Below are 26,272 nucleotides of genomic sequence, written 5' to 3'. Positions count from 1 at the left end.
ATAACTGGGCCTGGTGCAAGGTGCAAGTACCCCTTGGTACTCACTACAAGCCAGTCCAGCCTCCTACACTTATACAATGAGTGGCTAGGATGGTGGAAGAAGGAGTCAAATACTCTGGACATGGGAGAGGAGGTAGACCTGGAGTACGTAGCTAGGCAAGGGAATGAGTTCCATACCGAAGGCACAAGAGGGTGAAAAACTACTTTGTTGAGGACCTTGGATGAATAATGACAGAGGGCACGATTCATAATTAGCCTTTATGGGTAACCTCTCATTAAGGAATGTCGGTGTGGGCGGACCAATATTCAAGTTATGTGGTCGGTTGAGATTCTCAAAGAAATATTTTGCAGCATGGTAGGACAGCAATGGTATGTCAGGTACACATGGCGTGGGTTTTTGGGGGAAGAGTGATACTTATGATATTTAGCATGTTAGGACAGCAATAATGTCATACACATGGCGTGGGTTTTTGGGGAAAGAGTCATACTTATGATACGTAGCATGTTAGGACAGCAATAATGTCAGATACACATGGCGTGGGTTTTTGGGGGAAGAGTCATGATATGTAGCATGTTAGTGCGGCAATGATATGTCAGGTACAGATGGCGTGGGTTTTTGGGGGAAGATTCATACTTATGATATGTAGCATGGTAGAACGGCAATAATATGTCAGACACACATGGCGTAGGTTTTTGGGGGAAGAGTCATACTTATGATATGTAGCATGTTAGGGCGGCAATGATATGTCAGGTACACATGGCGTGGGTTTTTGGGGGAAGAGTCATACTTATGATATGTAGCATGTTAGGGCGGCAATGATATGTCAGGTACACATGGCGTGGGTTTTTGGGGGAAGAGTCATACTTATGATATGTAGCATGTTAGGGCGGCAATGATATGTCAGGTACACATGGGGTGGGTTTTTGGGGGAAGAGTCATACTTATGTTATGTAGAATGTTAGGGCGGCAATGATATGTCAGGTACACATGGCGTGGGTTTTTGGGGGAAGAGTCATACTTATGATATGTAGCATGTTAGGGCGGCAATGATATGTCAGGTACACATGGCGTGGGTTTTTGGGGGAAGAGTCATACTTATGATATGTAGCATGGTTGGACAGCAATAATATGTCAGATACACATGGCGTGGATTGTTGGGGGAAGAGACATACTTATGATAAGTAGCAATGCGAGCGATATCAGACACTTGCTACAAGATATAGCGCTGCATCCTTGGGAAATGTGGGAGCCGATCTGAACCAGACAGAGTTCTTTGAAGACCTTTGGGATAGAAAAGGGGAAGAATTCGGAAGAATATCACGCCAGTGCACCAGAGATTGGAGATGTTCTTTCTTTCCTACGGACTGTATTGGATTCTGTTACACCTGTCAGTATAGCAGGCGTTAGGCACATTAATGACAGTGCGCTGTGCAGTCACAGCCCAGTAACTTTTTCCTATGAGTTCCCTGTGGCCTGTGCTGCCACCATGTACACCTGGCCTCCTCCTATGGGTTCTCCTCGGGGAGCCCCCGCCTTTCCGACTTCCTTTCATCAGCTAATGAGCAGCTCACGGACTCGGGGCGTCACTCGCCAAACACCAGCGCGCGGAGGGAATCCAGCCCATGGCGAGCACACTGCTCATACTCATGCTGCCGTTGGCTTGTTGCTGACATTAAATGCAGTCGCGTCAGACATTCCAGTGTTTGGCCCGCTCGTATTCACAGACTCTGCCTCCTCTCTATGGTGTATGAACCGGAGGAAGGGGTCGTGGCTAATGTCCGCCAGGCCAGCAGCCTTTTTTTGCTCCAAGTGGCAAGTGAATTAAATATTTTAAGCAAAGCATATCAAAACGAAATATCTGTAGATGATAACAATACACTGCAATACTTTATGAACAAGCTTACTCAGGGAAGCGGAGAGTCACTGAGGTCCGAGAGAAGTCGTGTGAGAGTCTCTGAGCCTGCAAAGTACAAGGTTATGTGTTGACCTACATGACGCGTCTTGATCAGCTTCAGGAAAAACCTCACCGAACTTGATTCTCCAATGCTCAGATACTTCTTCCAAAGATCAACACTCACTGTATTGCCAGCCATTGACTGGGGGTCGTGACAGCCCATTAGCAATCCCCGGGCATCGCTGCATGAACCCCAAGTGTCGGATGCAGTATGACAGGGTCGCTCACATCAGAATCCACAAACAGTACTCCACATAACACATTACATAACCTCGTCTTACCTTCTCCCTTAGCCTTAACGGGACAACCACCTAGAGTATAGAGTGGAGTCATTGCCACTTAACTGGTTTGTCTATTGACCTCAATTATGAGGTTATACCCCTTCCAAGGTTATAGGTAAATAGACTTGCAGCTACAATCAGCTGCTACCACGCTTCAGTCTACCCACAGACTGGTATGAGTGAGCAGCAGGTACCCTAGACCCCTGGTTCTTAACCTGTGGTCTGGGGACCCGTGGGGGTTCGTGAAGCCCTCTCAGAGGGTCCGCGACTGCTTAGAAAATTCAACAGATTTAAAAAGTGCATATAAATAAAGAAGCAAAATGTACAATTGAAATTTTTGAATATGTTCTGTAAATATGAAGGAATTGGAAATTGGAGGCTAAAATTGAAGGTATTCTCAGATTGATTCATATGAGCAGTGCAAGAGCATCAAACAAAATATAGACCCTCATTATGACTTTGGTGGTCTATAACATAGACCGCTGAAGTCCCTCCAGCCACAAGACCGCCAGGGATGGCAGTCATCCGACCGCCATATTATGACTTTTGGCTGCTGTCCGCCAGATTTGGGTGGAGAGCCGCCGGCAGCCCTACTGGCGGTCGGCGGTGCAGTGGAGGCAGCTCTGCTTTCACCGCCACATCATCACAACACCGCCACGCCTATTACAAGTTGGTAATAGGCATGGCGGTGTTGTGGTGACGGGGCAGTGCCGGCAGAGCAGGCCCCAAGGATCCTGTCCCCTCCCGGACGTGCACTTACCTTTTCACAGTGGATGTCTGAGAGGGGACAGGATCCTTGGGCCTGCTCTGCCGGCACTGCCCCGTCACCACAAGGAGGGGTGATGAGTGGTGGGCGCGTGCATGGGGGTGTGCGTTTGTGTGATTTGAGGGGGTGGTGTTTGTGTGTGTGTATGTGTGTGATTGTGAATGTCTGTATGAGTGTGTGAATGGATGCGGGGGTGGTGGGGGTGTGTGCGAGTATATGTGTGTGTGTGTGTATGAGTGTGTGAATGAATGATTGCATGTGTGTGTGTGCGGTGCATCTATGCTTGGATGGGGTGGGGGTGAGGGGGTCTCTAGGGGCTTACGGGGGACCATGGCTGTGTGGAGGGGCTGGGGGGAGTCGCATACTTGCGTCAATAATGTAAATTCCTGTTGCCAGTATCCTTTCGGCCAGGGATTTCCAAATCCTTGGTCGAAAGGAGGCTCCAAATACCATTGGTGGTCCATCCGCCCTGGCGGGACAGGCGGTGAACTGGCTGCTTTGCAGCCTGTTCACCATCGTGGTCATAATCTGGCGGTCCAGCACCACCACGCCATCAGTGGTGGAGCTGGCACGCCTCTGTCATAATGAGGGCCATAGTATGGACGATGAGTGGACACAACGGAATTTAGGAAAACTCCATCTATTTTTTTGTGTATTGTTTTGCCCCTTTAAATAATCTAAAACACTTAGACAGCCCCCTCCCCCGCTTCCAGTAATGACTCATTGGGTGGTTCCCGGATTCCAAGAATGATTCAGTCAGGGTCCCAAGGTTCCCTTAATGATTAAAAGAGAATCCCCAGAAGTCAAAGGATTAAGAAACACTGCTCTATACTACTGGTGGGAGTACACTTTGGGGGTACTCTCTCAGCTGTCAAGCTCATGTTCTACTGTTGAACGTGAGAGTGGAGCACCTCCAGTGGATCCTCAAATGTACTGAGACAGGTTGAGAAACATAAGGTAGGTCACAAATTCAAACAAGGCAGGGCCACACAGGTATAACAAGCAAAGCAAAATAAACGGATAGCACTAGGGGAAGTTGTTATCTGTTACTAGACAAAGGATGTATAACACCCAGGCGTGACCACCCTGACACCAATTAGGGGAAGATCCTGACTTTCTGGGACATCAGTCAGCGATCATTATTTGTTTGTCTGCATCTCCAGTGCTGTTCTTCAAGTACGTTATTTCTGTGATGTGGCATTACACCATTTGCAAAGCAATAACATTACTTTGCAAATGTGATAACAGCACATCACCCTAAGTTAGTCAAATATGAGACAATATTTAGTAATTTGGTCACTGTGCATTTAATACACAGAGCTAGAGTTGCTTTACCTGCTAGTACCGCTCTCAGCAAAAGGGAATGAAAGGAGAAATAGATGGTGCTCTAGGGCATAAGTAAAAAAACAAAAACAAAGGGAGGGGGCTATTTCTCAAACATCTTATGCACTGAGCACATTTTTGTAGATTTGCGCCAAGAGTATGGCCCAGATGTGATCTCTCTGCCTTTGTGAAAAGTAAAATATCTTTCCCAGCTTCAGTAGGAAGGAGGTGAGGCTACTTTATTTGCAAGCAAGGAACACGGGTAAGACCATTATTCTGGGGCAGGAACTAGAAATGATACATCTTCCCTGGCACCATGGACAGAGGTGGTATAGTTCTTGAAGATCTTAGGAACTGAGATGAAGCCAAGAGATGACAGCTCTCCTTATGTCAGGGAATAAGATAAAACAGGTCTTGCCTGGTTTTACAGTGAATCATCAACCTTCTTTGTATTCTTTCCTTCCAGGTGACGTCCATTTTCCCGGCTCATCCTTCAAGAAGCAAGAAGTGAAACAGCCAGACAGGAAGACTTCTCTTGCAGACAGCCATGTGTTCAAGCAGTCTGAGCACGGCTTGAAGTTCAAAGTTCGAGTTCACAGTTGTTTAAGTAAGCTCTATTGCATACATCACTGGCATTTACCAATCGGCACTGGGTATTGCCAATGCTGGGGTCACGTGGTCAATCAGTGGAGGAGTCCAAGAATAGCCAGGATGTTGTGGATCAATGCATGAAGACATATGCCACACTGAACAAGGTGACCGCCTATTACAGGCAGCTGGTGCTGTGTGTCGGAGGCACTTCGGACTCCGTCAGGCTCAGGGAAGACTTGGAGGACAACAGGAAACGTGCCCATGAGCTAAGCACAGGTAAGAGATCCCAAAGAGTATGGTTGCCACCTGGCCAGTTTTCTTCCAGCTGGACAAGTATTTTAATGTCCCCACTGGAACGAACATTAGTAAAAAGACCTAAGCCTGTATTTTTCCTCTTTTTAGCACATACTTTAAATAGTTAGGGGCATATTTTTACTCTCTTTGTGCCGAATGTGCGTCAAAATGTTTGACGCACAATCGGCGCAAACACTGCCCCATATTTATACTTTGACGTCCGACCCCGCGGGCGTCAAAGTTCCACCATGTGCGTCATTTTTTAGAAGGGGGAACCAGCCTTGCGTTAATTATATGCAAGGTAGGCGTTCCCTTCCAAAAAATGACTTTAAGGCCTGTGCCCCATATTTATAGTGTGACGTCATTTTGACGCACAGGAGGGGGCAGGCCTTAAAAAACGGCGCCCAGCCTGATGGGTGCCGTTTTTTAACGCCTGGGTCAGGGCAGGCGTTAAGGGACCTGTGGGCTCAGAAGGAGCTCAGAGGTGCCCTCCCATGCCCCCAGGGACACCCCCTGCCACCCTTGCCCACCCCAGGAGGACACCCAAGGATGGAGGGACCCATCCCAGGGAAGTTAAGGTAAGTTCAGGTAAGTATTTTTTTTCGTATTTTTTTTGTGGCATAGGGGGGCCTGATTTGTGCCCCCCTACAGGCCACTATGCCCAATGATCATGCCCAGGGGACATAAGTCCCCTGGGCATGGCCATTGGGCAAGGGGGCATGACTCCTGTCTATGCTAAGACAGGAGTCATTTCAATGGGGGTTGGGCGTAAAAAAAAAATGGCGCAAATCGGGTTGAGGCCAAAATTTTGCCTCAGACCTGACTTGCCCCATTTTTTGACGCCCAAGCTTCATTTTCCCCTACGCCGGCGCTGCCTGGTGTGAGTAATCTTTTTTGACGCACACCAGTCAGCTGCGCCGGCTAACGTAATTCAAGAAATAAGGCGCCAGCATGGCGCTTTGGAATGGCGTTAAAATTTTGTGCGCAGTTGTGCGTCAAAAAGTATAAATATGGGCCTTAATGCTGGGGATTGCAACTTCTGGTGTTGAACGATTGGCTAGGTGGGGGTGGCTTCACTTCAAAGTGACTCTCATGGGACAAACACTATATGGATCCCCTTTCCCTCAAACTTTTCCAAAGTAACTAGAATAGTTTTCCCGGTGCGGCGCTTGGCTCCAAGAGGGTTTGGATGGCACCAAAGGATCACTCTAGAAACACTCCTGTGGCACCCCTGCTGGCTGGAACACTGTGCCTGTCTGACAAACTTCAGAAAGTTGTACCTCATTAGGATAGCAAAAGCGGGTGACTTTTGGGGGCAATCACACGGAGTCCTTCCAAGACCTCTTAACGCAGTTCCAGTGTGAGAAATTGGATTGTTGGTTGAAGGCAGGGTGACCACAAAATTCTCTAAATTACACTTTGCCTAACCTTCTTGTAGTTTGCCACGAAATAGTCAGGCTTACCTTGGAAACATTGTGTAAAGTATTTATGCAACACACAAACAGTCATAAAGTGCAAACACAAACAAAATCCCACACCAATAAAAAAAAAAGGAATACATTTTAATAGATTGTTTGACACCAAAATGACAAAAATCCAAGCAGTAGAATCAGAGCTATAATTGTTTAACAATTTTAGTAAAAACTAGAGCCTATAAGATTAAAACACCAACTGCAGACATCTAGTTGCGCAAGATTGGGTCAAAGCTGAAAATATGGCGGACTGCAATGGAGCACAGGTCAGATACAAAAAGTGAATTAGGCTTGGTCAGCTCTTACCTTCTGACTTAGAAAATAATTCAAAGAAAAATGTTCTGAGAAGGCAAAGTTTAGTGGGGCAAGGCTGAAGGCAGTTCTGAGGTGGAGGTGTTGTCATCGGGGACCCGCTGGATGAAGTTGCGGTGAAGATTTCTACATTCGGACTTAGGGCCTGATTTAGATTTTGGCAGATAGGTTACTCTGTCATAACGGTGACGGATAGCCCGTCCACCGAAATATAAATCCCACTATGTCCTATGAGATTGATATTTCGCAGATGGGCTACCTGTCACCGTTGTGATGGAGTAAACCATCCGCCAAAATCTAAATCAGGCCCTAAGTTATTTTTTTGGAAGTCAAAAAGCTACAACGGGACAAGGCACAAGGCTGTAGCCAATGAGAGTTCCAGAAGGCTGGATACCCCTTTGGAAAAGGACCACTGAACTGGATTGGCTGCTGCATAGAAGAACGTAGTGGGAGCTGCCACAAATTCAGGCTGGTCAGTTAAGCACTTTGGGCAGATAGGCATGCAGACAAGTTTTGGAGTTTGGCTGTCTGAAAACCTTTAGCACCACCACCAAGAGCCCAGGACTGGTGGGGCACCACATGGGGGTTAGGACTCACTCAGGCTGGGTACAGATGTGCATTTGGATTGGCAGTTTGAAACTGCAATAAGGCTGCAATGTGGCAGGCCTGGGACATTTTTGAAGGGTCTACTTAAGTGGGCAACACAATAAGTGCTGCAGGCCCACTAGTAGCATTTAATTTACAGGCCCTGGTATATGGTATACCACTCTACAAGGGACTTGTAAGTAAATTAAAATGCCAGACAGGTGAAAGACAATTTAACCATGTTTAAAGGAGAGAGCAGAAGCACCCTAGCACTGATTAGCAGTGGTAAAGTGCACAAAGTCCTAAGGCTAACTAAAACAAATTGAGCTAAAAAATGGAGGGTATAGGCAAAATGTTTAGGGGTGACCATGTACAGAGGACCAGGTCTAACATCATTGATAATAGTTCTTTAAGTACTTGCAGCTTTGTCTTGCCATGGTGCAGCAACTGGACCCCCTCTCTGAAGTTCCTAAATACAGATCAATGGAAGCTCAAAAACTTATGGGGTCTGCAGGGAAGGGAGAGATTTCCCGAATCTGTAGGTCATTGGTGATTCATCCCCCTTACCTCTAACTGGAACAGAAAACAAAATGAGAATGATGAGTGGGATCCCTGGACAACAATGATTGGGGGGATGCATATATTGCCCCGATATCGCTCGCTGTCTTGGCATGACTTAGGCTCATTCAGCTTAATTTTCGAAATCCCTTCATACTTCTGTTTCCCTTTTGAGTTTTCTTCCCTGTACAATTTTCCCCTTTATTTTCTTCCCTCCTCTGATTATTCTTTGACCTTTTCAATTGAATTCCTTTGCATAATTTACACAATCCCCATATTTCAATTAAGCAAAACACAATAATGAATATCCCTTGCAATATTTTCAATAATATCCCATCCCAAATGATACTGAGCCAATTTCCCAGTGAAGCAAAATCTTTGCCAATCTTTTCCCAAACACCTGGTTCTTTCAATTCTTTCAAATCAACACTTTCATTAGTCAGATTAGTAATTAAGCCTCTGATTTCTTTAGTGTTATCAGGAATATACGAACAACAATGCCTAGAATTAATCATTCTACAGACTCCGCCATCCTTCACTAAAAGAATGTCTAAAGCAAGACGATTCTGAAGAGTCATAGCTCTGTCAGCAGCTAACTCAGTATCTATCAGGAGTATGGCCCCTGAAAAATATGTCAGCATGTTATCCACAATAGTAGACAACTTTTGAATCTTTATCGAATTCAGAATGACTCCCACTGAAGGAATCACTTCTCCAAATATGTCTCCCACTATTCCAGAAGAGGACTCCCTCCTCTGTCTCATATGATGTAATTCTGTCACTTTCGGAAACTTCTTCAAATCATCCATTTGATAAATCTTTGGGAAAACTATCCCCAAATAACATATCCTATACCATCCCCTTGGAAGACGGTAATAAGCATTAAGACCACAGATATAATAAATTCCAGGAATCGCTGGGTCCTGCCCATTCAACATAAACGTTCATTTACTCTGAAACAAAAACACATGCCTACATTGACTCGCTCCCACAAACAAAGTGTCAGTGCGAGATGTAGGCCTGTATTTACAAATTTTCCCTACATTGAGAGTGTCTAAAGCTAATTTATCCTGCGTTTTAATTGCACTATAAGCGTAATCATTCCTGTAAGTCCTTTTCTCTAAGCCTTTTTCTAACTTCTCTTTCGGAGCCTTTCTCCTGTCATCTGTGTGATCTAAGAAGATTTTCTCTAAAGGTGTAAGCAAGCATGTCAGGTTATTTCTATGCACATAAGCTGTGCCAAACGTCAATGTAGGTTCAAAGAAACCTCTAACTATTACTATGTCATTGTCCTTAGCTACTTTACTCCAATACCTAATTATAGCAACAAATGAAAACACAAAATCATAATTTGAGTAAAAGTACTGTACTGTATGTACTCCTGGCTATAAAATCTTGTTAGTAGCAGACTACAACTTATTCCGTAAGTTAATAGCAAGCTATGGTAGGTAACTCCTTCCTCAACTGATGAAGGAATCTGCATACACACATAACAATTCTTCGCATCCATCGTCTCAACATACTCACTCAATAAGCGATAGAAAACATTAGAAGAAAGTTCTCCTTGCGCATTGGTATCCCCATGCAAATATTTCTCATCTAACCTAAACTTCTTTATTGCCGTTAGTGCAGTAGTCATTTGAAAAGCAGAATTATGGTTAGCTTCACTCTTATTAAGAACAGACATACCCACAATCAACACCACAAACAATATCCCACACACAATCGCCAAACCAATACTCATATATTTACAGCTCCTAGTATTCCTGTCCTGCTGGCTAATGTTACTCATAATCTGTAAAGAATCGGAAAGCAGAAGAAAATTTAGAAAAACTGCAGCAAAAATTAAAAATAGACAACTCTTCTTTCAGCAGTTATTTACAGCTTTCAGTCTCACTTCCAAGATCCCTTGTCAAAAATTGGTAAGCAGCTTGTTAAAATCAGGTTTCAAAAGTCAAATCAGGTTATCAATGTCTATTACGGTTACTTTCAACAGTCTCTTCTTCAAACATTGCTCTCAGATTGTTTCAACAGTTCAGTTCATCAGCTTCCTTCAGGTGCCAAAATACTGACCCGTAATGTCTCTATCAAAACAAAAAGACAAAAACCTCTGCTGCCATTCACTTGTAGTTGCATACGCCCATTCAGGTCCTGCGTACCTTTGACTTGCTATTGTCTTTCTTTTCAACGTTTGATCACCGTTCATTTCTCCTTCACTTAGATCTTCTCTCCTTGTTGTACATATATTTTCCTCGATTGTTGTCTCAACAACCACTTCTTTTCCTCTCTCTACTTGTGACTCGGGCCACTAATCTCCTTTCAGAGGCGTTTTGTCAATGTTCTCTTCAGAGTCGAGCTTGAAACTTCTCCTTGTTCTGTGGTGTTTTCTCTTGATGGACCTACAATCGGTTTAGGAGGAGTCAGATCACAGTGACTTTGATCCACCTCAACTCCTTTCCCCTCTGGGCCTGGCAAATGCTCTGTATGCCTCTCAAGATTGTTCTCTGACTAGGCTCTCCTGCTGCCTCAATTGAGATAGGCTCTCCGTCACCCTCCTGGAGGTCTTCTCCTTCGTGTCTCACAGGAGTGACTGAACAGTCCTCAAAGGACTCAGATCCGGTCTCAGTTCCACTTTGTTCTCTTTCCGGCCCTGAGACTTGTCTTGCTGTTGTTGGTACTCTCAACAATTCTTCTTCCTCCTGATCCAGTGGAGTTGCCACTTTCTTCATTTGAGTCGCATGAATCCAGTTCGGAATTCCAGCGCACTTCACACCTGTGGTAGTTGTCAGAACTACCTGATAAGGTCCCTTCCAACGAGGCTCCAAACACATTTTCCTCACGTGTTTGCAGACCACAACCCAGTCTCCAGCTCTCAGATTGTGCCCCGGGTCATAGATCGGTGGCGGTGTGGTCGCTTCCACCTACTGAGAGAAAGAGCGAACTACATCAGCCAGACCTTTGCAGTAGTCAAACACCATATCATCTGTAATGTTGACAAGGGCATTTGCAGGCACCGCTGGCAACCTCATGGCTCGGCCCGTAAGGGTTTCATGTGGCGACAACTTTTTTTCCTGTAGGGTGTGTTTCTCATTGACATCAACACTAAAGGCAATGCGTCAGGCCATTTCATTTTCGTGGACGAACACATCTTTGCAAATCTTGGCTTCAAGGTACCATTCTTCTGTTCCACTAGTCCTGATGCTTCAGGGCGGAAACTACAATGCAACTTCTGCTCAATGTTCAATGCCTCACACAGTAATTTACTTACTTCATTGTTGAAGTGACTTCCCCTATCAGATTCTAAAGAGAGCGGAAACCTGAAACGCGGTATTAGTTCCCTAAGCAGTAATTTTGCTACTGTGAGACTATAATTTCTTCGTGTAGGGTAAGCTTCAATCCAGTGACTAAAATGCAAATAGTCACGAACACATATCTAAAATCTCCACACACAGGCATCTCAATAAAATCCATCTGCATTCTGCTGAATGGACCTCCCGCTCTTCCAAAGTGGCTCAAATTAACCACTGTCCCTTTTCCCGCGTTTAGTTGTTGGCAAATGACGCAACAATGGCAAACTGCTTCAGCAACTTGTCTAAACCTTGGGTTAAACCAATCATGTTTGAACAATTGAATTATTGCATCCCTCCCCATATGTGCTTGACCATGATAGTACCTCACCATTTGACACAAGAGACTATTTAGCAAAACCAATTGCCCTTTTCTGAACCCACAATTCATCTTGTCCTTGCACACACTTCATTTTGCTCCATGAACGCTTTTCCTCCCTGTCAGCATTATTCTGCAACATTTTCAATTCTTCCAAAGTGTCAGTTACTTTCAATGCATAGCTTGAACAAGTTTCATCTTCTTCAGATAACAGTTCCCACTTGTCTTTGAATGATATACAGTTTAATGCGCAAAACCTTGCGACTTGATCCGCATATTCATTTCTCAATGACACAAAGTCCTGCGACTTCACATGTGCACTGCATTTCACCACGGCGATCTTTTCTGGCATTTGAATAGCATGTAACAATTCTTTAATTCTTTCACCATTTCTCACTGGTGAACCAGAAGAGGTCATGAAACCTCTCTGTGACCACAACTGGCCCAAATCATACTGGCTATCCGTATAGATTGCAACTTTCAGCTGTGCAGAAACATGGCATGCTCTAGTAAGGGCTACCAGTTCCACTACTTGGGCAGAATACACTCCTCGAAGCCAAGAAGCTTCCAAAATACCAGTAATTGTGCACACGGCATATCCTGCTCTCAGTGTCCCTGCATTGTCTCAGACAACAACCATCAACAATGATAATGTGGTCATTTTCTTCCAATCGGGTCTCTCTAATGTCAGGTCTCGGTTTTGTGCATAAGTCAGTTACTTCAAGACAATCATGCTCCACATCGTCCATCTTTCCAATTTCAACATTTACATTTGGAAATAGGGTTGCCGAGTTCAGCACTGTACATCTTTTCAATGATACATTTGGTGACCCTAGAATACTCATTTCATATCTGGTCAACCTCGCACCAGTCAAATATTGGGTTTTCGTCCTTGTAAGTAGAATCTCAAGAGAGTGAGGGACCACTACAGTCAGGGGATGTCCCATCACAATGCCTTGACACTGTGTAAGGCTTTGACCAACTGCTGGAACTGCGCGTAAACAACCTGGTAAAGGCTGCTGCAACTGGGTCCAGAGTAGCTGAAAAATATGCTACTGGGCGATTTACACCTCCATGGACCTGGGTCAAGACAGACAAAGAACATGCATCATGCTCATGCCAAAACAATGTGAAAGGTTTCATGTAATCAGGCATACCCAACACTGGAGCCTTGCACAGACTCTTTCAATTCAGTGAACGCTTTCATTCCAACCTGGTCTAACACTATAGGATCAGTGACTACCTTATGAGTCAGCTTCTGCAATGGTCTTGAAATGACTGAAAATTTGGAATCCATTGGTGACAATAGCCTACCATCCCTAAAAACATCCTGACATCTCTCTGTGTGGTGGTCAGGGGATTTATCTGCAATTTGGTTGTAATCTTTTCACTGGATATCTTCCTTGAACCCTTCTCAATCTGGTGACCCAAGTATTTTACTACTTTCTGACAGTATTTCAATTTAAGCGGAGACACTTTGTGACCGTTCTTTCCCAAATGGTTCAACAGGGCAATTGTATCATACTTGCACTCGTCCCTTGTTTTGGACTCAATCAGCAAGTCATCAGTGTACTGCAATGTACTGCACCAAGGTCGACTGCAAAGGCAATTCCAACGACTCCAGATTATTTTTCAAGATCTGATTGAATATGGAAGGTGACTCTGAAAACCCTTGAGGAATTCTGCATCAACAGTAAACTCGATCCAGAAATTTGAAACAAAAGAGAAATTGTCTATCCTCATGAAGAGGCACAGAAAAGAAGGCTTCAACTCAATCTCATCACTACAGTATTTTGCCTACTGCAACACCTCATCAATCGGTTTTGCTTTCCAGCAAATCAAATGACTCAATCATCTGGCTAATTTCAGGTCTCAATCCTTCCACAAATCTGAACACAAAATGGAACATGTCTTTATGCCTCAATTGTTTCTGTACCACTACAATGCTTGATTGCTTGCAACAATCTCTCATAATACGCATGTATCTACTCCTTTGCCTCCTGAGCTGTCCTGTCAACCCTCTGCCAATCAATGTTCTTGGGCGAAATTCTCATTTTCAAGAATTCAGTCACCTTATAGTTGCACCTGTATTTTTGTCTCTCTCCGGCTCACTTGCTGGTCAATCAACACTCCTCTTACACTCGATCCACAGATCAGCTGGAACCACTATCTCTAGTAATATGGTCAAGTCTGACCATAGGCACTTTGCAAGTTTCACAAACCTGTCTGTCTGCTGATACCACTCTACTGGCTTCTCTCTCAACTTTGGATAATCATTTGTAAATGACAAAATGTCACTTCTGCTCCATGGGACATGTACAAAACTTCCCCCTGGAATCTCTCTCATTGGTACATTTTTCACCAGATCTTTATCCTGCTGCACATTTGCGGTCAGCTCTGCAGAAACTCTTTTTCTCTTGTCTCTTTTCATTACTCATCTACCTTTCCATTTGTCTAATGCTCCCCAGGTCTGGGCACTTTGAAGCAATTCCTTAAGGTGTGCTTTCATTCCAGCAGATCTAATATGTTCAAAATCGTTAGCCTCAAAATCTAATCTGTAACTCCTTTTCAAATGCTTTGTTTTCTCTATTTCTATGCTGTACGTCCCTTCCAGGTCTGCTAGTTTCTGATGCACATTGCTCACTTCTCTCATAATCTTCGGGCACAAATATCTCAATTCTGCCTCTGTGTAGGATTCTAACCTATTCACACCCATCGTTCCCTCAATGAGTTCACCGGCTTCCATGCTTCGCCTAGCACAATTCAAATACTCCTCTCCCTTAGGGGCACTCTGTGGGGTATTCAGCTTGTCTAACCATTCAGTCAACTGCTGAGCTGTCAATCCTTGCAGCAAAATGTTACTTGCTTGGACTGGTGGCACCTGCTGTACAACTGCATTCGGGGTCTGCGGTGTCCATTATTTCAAACTCTGACTAACGTTTGACCCTAACATAGTATCTGGAAGTGCTACAAATGGACTAAGGTCTAAGAATGATCTTGATCCATCAAAAGTCTGTCCCACAGGAGAGACTACCTGAGCATTTTCATTATGTCCTCCCCTCATTATACTCTGGAACAATGCTCCCTGTTCACCTACAGTCGTTTTCTTTTGTGCAAATAAGGGTACAGCTGGGCCAACAGTAATAGGAAGCGATATAGCATCTGGGGCTGGCTGGTCTGGCACTTACACTCTGTGGGAGAGTAACTCCCATATTCTGTTTCATCATCGGAGTCATATCTGACTGTGTGCCTGTTACTGGAATAAACCTTGGCATTACCTGTGGCTGCAATTGGGGCAGTAAAAGTGGAGTTGGTTCTGTCTGAACCAACATCGGTCTCGGGTAAACCTGTTCCGTAGGCACCATTAAGTTCAAAGTCGTTTCCATAATGGGGGCACATCAGGATACATTTTCTGAACCTGTGATGGTTGCACCTGATTTTGCATTACAAGAGTACTAGGCACATTAAGACCAGTCTGCATCGCATTCTGTATCAGGCTAGCATTGACCTGCATCGGACTCATTGTCCCATTAACCTGTGTTGGGGATGTCGGATCAGCACTGGTAATTGGACCACTCTCATGTGAGGTACATGGTGGTGGGTGACTTCTCAATAACTGTGTAATAAACTCATAATCATCTGATTCCTCCTCCACTTTTGAAGACTTTTTAGCCTCCCTACTTTCGGAAGGACTTCTGTTAGTCTTTCTAGTAGCTTTCCTTCCTTCCTTGTCATTGTCCTGTGTAATTGCCGTAAACAACTTAATTCTGTGCAAAGTCTCCATCCTCCAAACTCTCTGACCACTGTCCCACCTAGCCTCTGTCAAAGTCTTTTCTGCCTTTCTCATCCTCCTCTCGAATTTCTGTTGCTATCTGGCTACTAGCTCCCAAATCGCTAATGCTTCAAACTGTGCTGGTCTCGGAAGGGGCTTCGATTCATATAGCACCATTCTTAAATGCTCCAAAACCCTCAAATTGAACGTCCCATTTGTACAAAACGCTAAGTTCCCATCCTTCTCGGTCAATTTGCACCACTGCTTTAGCCAAAGACATGGCGCAACACCCTTCTCTTCCATTACAATGTAAGCTTGTCTACCTTCTGGCGGCGTAGCCTCACCTACACTTGTCGTAATATATGTATCTCCGCATAAGGCACTCTTTAAAGCTTTGAAAAATGTAATATTTTCTACCTTTTTTGCTATTTAAAATGAAATCAGGAAGTGACTTTTAATCCCAAGATTCCTTTCACCCACTTTCTCAACCAATTGCCTCTCACGGACGGCTGCCAATCCGTGTGCGACCCTTCTCCCTAACTGACCTATTCCAGTGCGGCTCCAATGATATCACACTCAGACCTACTGCGGCTGACAAAGTTATGTGGCTTGTCCTCCCAACTCTGACTCACACAAACTAATGCAAAAATTTAGAGCACAAATCAAAAACCAAATCTGCTGGTTTACTACAGGAAAGGTAACACAATTGCTTTAGAAACCTTACAAATTTTTCACGGACGCACTTACAGTTACTCCTTCTTTCTCGGTCTCCCAGATTCGCAAGCAAAATTCAACCCGCAAATTTTACTCTCAGCTAATCAATGGGCCTGTTCTGGTGCACATAGGACTCTCCAAATCTCAGTCCAAATTTTCTTTTACTCACTTCGACTTACACACTGACTTGTTGACCACGCCCGGTTAACCTACTAAACCAGACAGATTACAACATAAAACCAAGTGTCTCATACACTTTCAATATACTCTGGAGTCTTAGACCACGCCGGGTCCGTACATCAACAACCACGTGGACAATTTTTTAGCACAAAGTGCCACACACATATGAAGTTCGATGACTTCCCTACTTTCACACTGCGGAGTACGCACACTCCTACAAATTCATTTGGAGTACACAAGCTCCTAAAACCCTCTCAAACCTCACAATTCACATGCAACTTCATTCACTCTGTCACTAGAATGTCGAGAATATCCTCAAACAATCATTAGCAGGATCCAGGATTCTGGGAAAGTCATTTCTGGACTCAAGGGAACATTTTCTCTCCAATTAGCGTCATTGGAAACCAAGATCCAAAACTCAATAATAATGAATCTTGACCTCTGTTACTATCTCTGGACATCTATCACAGGCTCTTAAGGGTTCAAACCTTCACCTCGCTCTACCAACACTGTTACCACCTGATTCCCTACCGAATGTCGAAGGTAAGCTCTTAAGGAGACACAACCATCTTCTGCTACCATCTCTGTTATCGCGCCTGACCTTAATAAGCAAACTTACAAGGGGACGCGACTAGGTCGATGAACCCTTTGACTCGCAATTAAGATGTTCTTACCATAGCTCCAGTACATAGTCAATAACCAATACACAATATCAATATTCATCAACAATCGATAACATCAATAATCAATGGAGTCAGTAATTGTCACGCACCATGACCTTCGATTCATGAATAACCACACCTTTTAGTAAAAGTTAGAATATTTATTTCCCTATATTAACAATGCTAAGATCATGTAGATTAATCTAAAAAACAAATGAAACACATACAGAAACAGTACTGGCTGTTCAAAACGGCAGAAGAAACGAAATGTAATCAAAGCTTGAACTACAACACATTCTAAGGTTACTGTGCAAATTAATAACAAAATTAACTGCGTCAAAGTGATTACATACATTTAAGTTCAGCAGAGAAATTCATCAAGCATTATTCCCTATTAGCATAATTTCATTAGTGAGGATCCTTAACTAACATCAGATTAGCATCAGCATGTTGGGCGTCATGCAAAACAATTTAGGAACACAAATTTGGAAAAACATCTAACTGTGGCTCTATCAAAACAGTGCAGTTGGTACCTAGAAAGGAAAAGCAAATATGCATGATAATCAATATTCTAATTCACAATACCTATCCTCAATGTAGATCAGCAAGCAGAGTCAGTCTTCATCTTCTGGACATCAGTCGATCAGCAAGGCATCAGGATTCAGCATCAAAGTTCAGAAATCGCAACGTCTTTAAGCAGTAAAGTTAAGTACGTCTCTTGTCAAGACGCAAAATGGGCAAGAATGAGCTATGGCAAATGTAGAATGCTGGGCTCTTCTCAATGCAGTGTCATTAAATTAAAACTATTAAAACTATTTCTCAAATCCCTATTGGTCAGGTAATTGCATGTTCCCACTTTGTCCAATTAAATGAAAAATCCCAAATCTATTAATTCTACCATTACTCCGTTCACATGTCGTTGATTGGTTGTCCCGCAATGTCCGTATCATCCGGCTTGTCAGGTAACAATATTGTTGCAGCGTCTATTCCAGTCAGTATCTTCATTGTTCTTCTCCTGAGAAAGTCAGTCTCACACACATTACACACAAAATGTTACATTAGCAAGAACAGCATCTTCTAGCAGTCAGTTCTCATGAGAAAAGACTTCATCTATGAGCACATTCAAACAGTGCAAAATGAAATCACAGTTGAACTCTCTAGGACAGCCATTTATTAAATGTTAAGAAATATACCTTTGACATGAGGCCTGGCAAGTAGGCCAAGACACTCGCTAAGTTAAGACCTACAATTAAAGCTAAAGCATAATGCATTATCCTAATATGACATATTACTACATTAATCAAACATATATTCAACATTTCAAACTATTAATTTATTAGTAAATTTGTGAACATTGGTGGCCACTCTTCGTAATCACATTTTCAAATGTGTGATTATTTTTCTACGTTATTATTTTTTCTACACAAACCCCTTATTCAGAATACATGAAAACTCATTAATAATTTTTGTTAATACACATGCGCTAGCACATGCAACCTACATTATGACCTGAAAATGGTGGCAAGCGCACAAAATCAGTGTGTTTTTCCTGCTTGCATGGTGAGATTTTATTCATGTGCCATGCGCTTGCTCACTGATTGGAACTTACTGGAAGAGACGTTTTGGCACCCTGTGACTCATCTTGAGGAGGGCAGTGGAGCCCCTAACTAGGGTGGCGGTCCTTGGTATCCTGGAAGACTTAGTAGACCCCAGGAGGGACTGCATTTTGGTTGGGATCTCTAGGGTGATTGCTAAGAGAGACACTGCCAGGAAATGGAAACTGCCTTCCCCATCAACCAGGAGGAATGGCGGACAGCTATGGACTGGTGTTCAAAGCAGGAAGAATCATTGGACGTCACACAAGGATTTTCCCACAAGCACCGGAAAATCTTGTTGAAGTGATAGGTTTATTATAGCTTGGAATGCTAATTACGTTGACTCAAGGGAAAACGTTATATATGCTAATGTATTCAACACTTAGGTATCATGTGTGTTGTTCAGTTCAATAAAAAATAAAAAATGTAAGTATAAAAAACTGAATGTAAGAAGAAAACACGTCAAATTGTGCTCTACAGTTATCTTAATAAAAACCCTTAACTGATAATTAAGGTAAACAAGGACAGAAAACCATGTTAAATTAAATACAGACAATTTCAAACTAAGTTCTACTTAAGAATCATGTCCAGACTTTTACAGAATGTTAAAATGTAAACAGATGGCTGGTATTACTCTCAGACTTTTGACAATGTTTTGCAACCCCTGTCAAATCACTTATTATCACGTACTTCCGTTCCCATAGCTGTCAAAACAGAAAGTGCTTAGAAATAGGCTAAGCTCCTGTTTTAAGTGCTGTACAAATCATCTGGATATTTACGTCATGTTAAACTGGTTTGGAATCCCCTGTTTGAAACCCCTATGCCAAAATATGTTTTAGGCCTTGATTTAAGATTGGAAAACTCAGGTAAGTCTTTCACAAAAAAGCAAAATGCAATCCTCTTTTACCTGTTGCGTACAGCAGGACAGACATATGCACTATGATAAGCTCTCGATCAAGAGAGAAGGCTTCTTGAAAACTACTGGCTGCATCATTATTGATGAATGAGACTGAACAGAATAATCTCCTAAAGAAAAGACATACCCGAACCTGACCCAGGGCCTATTTAGTAAATGGAGAGAGGCCACTTTCAAATATTTTTGTCCCACCAAACTTTTATTTTTATATCTTGTATGTTTGGCATTTTTTCATATCGAGTATGTCTGTTTTTATTTTAAAAGTGCACAATAGTTCATGCCAGAAGAATTGGCTTTCCCAATGCTTGTTTTATATGTGGCTCTTTTCTATTTTTTGATAGTTGCTCAGGGGGCACCCCTGGAAACCTACTCCCCATTGCCCTTTATTATCTCCAACACTGCTTTCTTCCCCTTTCTTGGACTATTTGTTTAGATCCCCTTTCTGTTTGCTCCTTGTCTGTTTTAACTACCCATACCCAAGCTTTGCTCTACAACGATGATTATTAACCTGTTGATTTGTGTGGACCCCCACTTAATCATTACTGGAACCCAGGGACCTCCACTGAATTATTTTTGGAACATGGGGACCCCTCACTCAGTCATTACTGGAAGTGGGGAATCCCAGCCTATGCATTTTTGATGACTTGAACCGCAAAACAATAAAAATAATACAGATGCAAGCATTCTGAAACAAATACACAAATAATTAAAAATTATATTTAGGGGGTAGGGATAAAACGACTTCATCTTTGGAGGCGGGGCTTGCCAAGATGGCCGCCATGACGTAATTCCCTTCGGCTCTGCTATCCGTCGCGTAAAACTGGGCATTTCGGCGACAATCATTGCGTGAATCTGGAGTTGGAGAGATGTGAGGAGGGCAGAGCAAACCAGAACTTCTTGGGGGTGACGACGACGCTACCGACACTGAGAAAGCCGTGAAAGCCCCCTCGCTCCTCGGACCTTGAGCCGGGGCCTTGGAAACAGCACGGAAAGCCTGGAGGCCAGAGACTACCGCGAAGGTGGGTGAAGCGCTGAGGGCGGCCTGACCCCCCACCCCCTTCCCATTTTGAGCGCCATCGCACCGGAGGAGTGAATGGCGATTGGAGTAAGCAGGCAGTGAATGGGGCCTCACTGGAGAGACCCCCCTCAAAAAGCAAGGCCAAGCACGAGTCTGCCTGACCTTAAAATGGCGACCGGGCTGGAGGACTGAGACGCGCTAACACGATGGGGAGGGGGCCAGGGGCTTCCTGGCAGACAGAGGGCAAGTGAAAAGTTTGATTACATGCAGTCCACCGAAGCTCGCATTCAAGCAGGCGTCATGGCCTGGAGCTGGCAGCGCATCGGGAGCAAACCCGAAGACAGTTGAGTGTTTCCCCTCGGAAGAAGGAGGGAGGGGCCAACAGCAGAGAAATCCTCGATATCTGGGCGCAACGATTCTGCTATAACGGAGCGCGGCTTACAGTGCAGTGTAGCAACCCTTACGAGTGAGAGACCCTTATTGGAAGAAGGCGAGGAGCTGATGTAACGGGGAAACTGCAGAACGAGCAATAACCATTGCAATAGTCAGGAATACTCATCCCCTATTCATGCCTCCCAAGAAACTCTAACAGAGTCTCCAACTACTTCTCACCTTCGGAGGGGGCATCCTACAAAAGAAAGAGGAGATGGCCCTCACACGGGAAGACTTCATGACCTCCTTGAGAGACTTTAAAAAAAGAACTGAGAGAAGAACTGAAGACAGACATGACCTCCTCGCTTGAAAAACCACAAGCAAACCTTGATGACAAACTCTCCTCTTTGCAACAAGATGTAGACTCTGTAGGCACCCGCATGTTAGATGCTGAGGTGAAAACTGAAGAAATGGAAAATCGTCTTAAACAACTAGATGCCTTCACGCAGACACTCCAGACAGACCTTCACTCAGCGACAATTAAACAAGAAGATGTGGAAAACAGGGCGCAGCGAGACAACATCAGGATTAGGAATCTCGCAGGAGGTGCGGAGGGGTCGGACCTTGAAGCATTTGTGATGGGCCTGTTCCAGGAGATCATGAACAAAACACAGCTCAAGATAAAAATAGATAGAATCCACAGAGTAGGCAGTGCCACCTCTGCGGATAAGAGACGACCGAGAGACATTCTTGTTAAGCTACACTCCTTCAAACTAAAAGAAGCCATTCTACAAGCCTCAAGAAAGATAGACAAAGTGACATTTCAGGGAGAAACCTGCGCCCTATTCCAAGATATAGCACCAGCCACCCTTGCTCGAAGACAACAATTCAGGCCTGTCACGGACAGACTGAGCGAGGACCATATACGATACCGCTGGACTTTCCCGTTTGGCTTGGCCTTCGAATTAAATAATAGATCTTATCATGTAACAGACCTCGCAAGGGCTCTGACAATACTTGGTATTCCCCAATCTGGAGAAGATGGTAGGGAGGATCCTGCGGAGACAAGTCAAACACAAAGACAGAAACAAACCACTAGTCCTGGACGTTGGCTGCCCGGGAAAAACCCTTGAGTACATAGACGAGGTCCAAGAGAGGAAGATGCACCAGGATAATGCAGTGATACACCTACAAACCCTCCCTCATCAAACCTCAAACATCAACCAGCCCCCCACTACCTCACACTTACTCTGCTGAAGCCCAAAAATGACCAACCGATGAGCGACGAAGCGGAATAAGGCCTGCATTCAAAACGTCGTTAATAGACTACTGGAGTCTTACACAAATAGGACCTATTGTCCTTCAATTGTTCATTGTTCAGTTTTGTTTAGGAGTTGGGAGACCATGTACAATAAACAAGAGTCGAGATACAGACCCAACCGGGGGAAAGGCGAGGACGAGCTATCCCGCATTGACGCTTCAGAGACTGCGAGACAGTACTCCACAGACAGGGCACAATAGATCCTGCTCCAGCACAACACTAGCCACAGATAGATGACAACACCCACCCTGACGGAATGGTAGTGACAGTACTCACCTGGAATGTCAAAGGGTTGAATGTACCAGTGAAGCGCCACAAAATATGGAAATATTTAACAGACAGCCACTATGACGTAATAGCGCTACAAGAAACTCATCTTAAAAAAGAAGACCATAGGCTTAAACATAAACAGTACCCACGCACCTTTCAATCATCAGCAGCATCGAAACACAACAGAGTAGCACTCATGCTCCATCAAGGCCTACAATTCCATCCTACAGGCTCACATGCTGATAATGACGGTCGCTATGTGATGGTGAAAGGAGTATTGAGAGGCCGTCGAGTAACTTTCGCTTCAATATACACACCCAACACACAGCAAGACCAATTCCTACGCAGGTGCCTAGAGACATTAGGGCCCATATTTATACTTTTTTAGCGCCGCACTTGCGCCGCTTTTTGACGCAAAAACGGTGCAAACTTACAGAATACAATGGTATTTTGCAAGTTTGCGCCGCTTTTGCATCAAACAATGACGCAAATGCGTCGCTAAGAAAGTATAAATATGGGCCTAGGAGCCTTTGCGTAGGGGGACATATTCATGATGGGAGACTTTAACCTTACGTTGCATGCACACCAAGACAGCACACACACACACCGCTCACCATCTGGGAACTTTTCGCCAGCATTGCAACAGGTAATGGCGGAGACTGGACTAGTCGACTTCTGGTGGAAACTTCACTCCAACGACAGAGACTATACCTTCTTTTCCCACACTCAAAGGTCGTACTCAAGAATTGATTATGCATTCACTAGCCAAGGGAAACCCAAGACCTTCTCAAGGCAACAATTCGTTCTATCACCCTATCAGATCATGCCCCCATGGAACTAACAATAGACTGGAGGGAGCACAAATCAAAAACCCCGAGATGGTACTTCCCATCTTCCCTGATTAGAGACAAGCCTTCTAGAGACGAGCTACATACCACCATCAGGGAATACTTTCAATTCAACGACCCAGCAGACACTAAATTAAGTATAATATGGGATGCTTTTAAAGCTGTTTTGAGGGGGAAATATATCTATACCAATAGAGCAGAACTCACACTACTGCGTCTGCAGAGATCGACATTTGAACAAAGTAACAAAGTGGGGTCACACCTTGCCAGACAATTAAGAGTGAAAAGAGAAAAGGAATATATAGGTGACATAAGACACCCTACTAAGGACCTGACAGATTCAGGCGTAGAAAAAGCAAATATATTTAGCAGATTCTATCATAATCTCTACACAGCAGAAACCACTTCTGCAATTACTCAATCAGCTTAGCTAGAACATATAGCTCTACCCAAAGTCACGAATGCACATAATGAGCAATTAGGGGCACCCACCGAGGAATCGGAGGAACAGACAGCAATAAACCCCCTTAAACTAAATAAATCCCCAGGGCCGGATGGGTTGACAGCCCAATTCCATAAAACATATAGTCCGGAACTGACCCCCTATCTAACCAAATTATTTAACTATATAGGTACCTCTGGGTCCACCACTCCCACAATGGGTGAAGCCATTATCTCAGTCATCCCCAAACCAGGGTAGAACTCCCAACTCTGTAGCTCATATCGCCCTAGAGCTCTTCTGAAATTAGATGCAAAACTATACACCAGGATCTTAACATCCCGCCTTGAAGAACTACTTCCCGACTTGATACACCCAGACCAATCAGGATTTGTAAAGGCCGTCAGACACACAACAACATTTGCAGGATAATACACTTAGTGGAAAAAGCTCATTCGAAAAAGATCCCGGCCATTCTCTTGAGCCTAGACGCTGAGAAGGCATTCGATCGAGTAGATTGGGCCTTTATGACCCAGGTTCTACGGGCATATGGGCTCTGCAACACATTTATTCCGATGATAAGAGCAAATTACGCAGCCCCTTACTCCAGGGTAGTGATAGATGGCACCAGTTCAACACCATTTCCAGTCACGAGGGGGACAAGACAGGGATGCCCTCTTTGCCCCTTGCTATTCGCTTTGAGTATAGAGCCACTGGCAGCACGCATTCAGGCCTCACCATTGTCCCAAATCACACAGGATTACCTTTGGGACAACAGAACATAAAATCTCACTCTTTGCGGACGACGTCCTACTGACACTGATGGAACCGCCTCTTCATCCTCCGCCCTACAAGAGGAGCTCAGACAGTTTGAGTCAGTAGCGGGATTCAAGGTAAATCTTTCAAAATCCTATATGATGAACCTGACCATGCCCTCTTGGAGATGGAGCAGCTGGCGGCCACCACGCCATATCAGTGGGCAAAAAAAGAAGTAACTTACCTGGGTATCAAAATCACACCTAACACATCAAACCTCTATAGGGCCAACTACTCCCCGCTACTGACACACATAAAAGATATTTTAAAACAATGGGCCCCATCCTACCTTACATGGCTGGAAAGGATCAATGCTATTAAATTGACACTTCTTCCCAAGATACTTTATATATTCCAGAGTCTCCCGCTGGAAGTAGAGTGTGCCTTCTTTTCAGCCCTCCGAACCCTTTTGGTGCGATTTACATGGTAGGGAAAGAGAGCCAGACTCTCATATAAAATGCTGAGTATGCCCAAGGAAAGAGGAGGCCTGAGTTTGCCAGACATTCAATTATATTATAAAGTTGCCCAATTAAGAGTGATCACGGAGTTGTCCCTTAGGGAATCTGATAAGCACTGGCTACACATGGACCCAGCGGTGGTAGGGAGGGTGATATGGGATATGTTGTGGAAGCCTAAAACAGACAGACGCCGTAATGCTAACCTTAGCACACCAATAAAAATTACACTTAAGGTCTGGGATGACGTAACAAAAACAAGAAACTGGACGACCTTCCCTTCCCCACATACACCATTACATTTTAACCCAGCCTTTCCCCCTGCCTTACAGCCAGGACCCTTTGATAAATGGTGTGAGGGAGGATGTTTGATTTTAGCAGATCTATTCCACAATGTGGACATAATCTCGTTTGAAAACTGTAGAAGGGAATTCAATCTTCCACAAGCTGAATTCTATCACTATATTCAATTACGTCAATGGGCACTGAAACTTGAAAATCAATAGGCAGCTATAAGGGAATACACACCTTTTGAAAAATTCATTCGTAGGGCAGGATCCCCGAAAGGGACTATCTCCCAGCTCTATGCTTTATTAACAACCATGGGCCAAATGACAATGCCCCACCACCATCGCTTCTGGGAACAAGTATTAGGAGAAGAAATTATTGGTACTCAATGGGAAAGATTATACCGAGACATCCGAAGACACAACCGCTCTATGGCCTTAAGGAGGCACATTATAAAACTTTGCACGACTGGTATCTTTACCCTTCCAAGCTAAAGAAAATATTCCCAAATGCATCGGATCGGTGCTGGAGAGGGTGTGGAGAACAGGGAGATTTCAAACATACTGTACATGGTGGGACTTTCCCACGATCCGCCCATTTTTGGAATGAAATCCTGGCTCACATCAAAGATATACTAGACTATCCGATGGAGATTACGGACCGCTGCACACTTCTTGGGCTAAGAGATGACGCTCTCCAGTTTCAAACGGGGGAGGACTGGGCCATCATGTGGCTCTGCCTAGGGGCCGCTAAAATGGCGATAGCGGCGGCCTGGAAAAAACGAGAAGCTCCGGTGATCACTCA

The 26,272-nt window shown here is 44.1% G+C and overlaps 1 protein-coding gene across 1 annotated transcript in view; it reads left to right on the top strand.

Annotated features, from left to right (window-relative positions):
* The window catches only part of LOC138303928 (regulator of G-protein signaling 9-binding protein-like), a 64,897-nt gene that overhangs the window by 23,389 nt on the left and 15,236 nt on the right, over positions 1–26,272 (top strand). The window contains exon 2 of the mRNA XM_069243499.1: positions 4,791–5,191. Coding sequence (XP_069099600.1) covers positions 4,987–5,191 — 205 coding nt within the window. The 5' untranslated portion in view covers positions 4,791–4,986. The remainder of the gene's footprint in view (positions 1–4,790; positions 5,192–26,272) is intronic.

The sequence above is a fragment of the Pleurodeles waltl genome, chromosome 7, assembly GCF_031143425.1.
Source record: "Pleurodeles waltl isolate 20211129_DDA chromosome 7, aPleWal1.hap1.20221129, whole genome shotgun sequence".
Classification (NCBI taxonomy): Eukaryota; Metazoa; Chordata; class Amphibia; order Caudata; family Salamandridae; genus Pleurodeles; species Pleurodeles waltl.
Note: the sequence above shows the minus strand (reverse complement) of the source record. Positions and strands in the feature narration are given on the sequence as shown.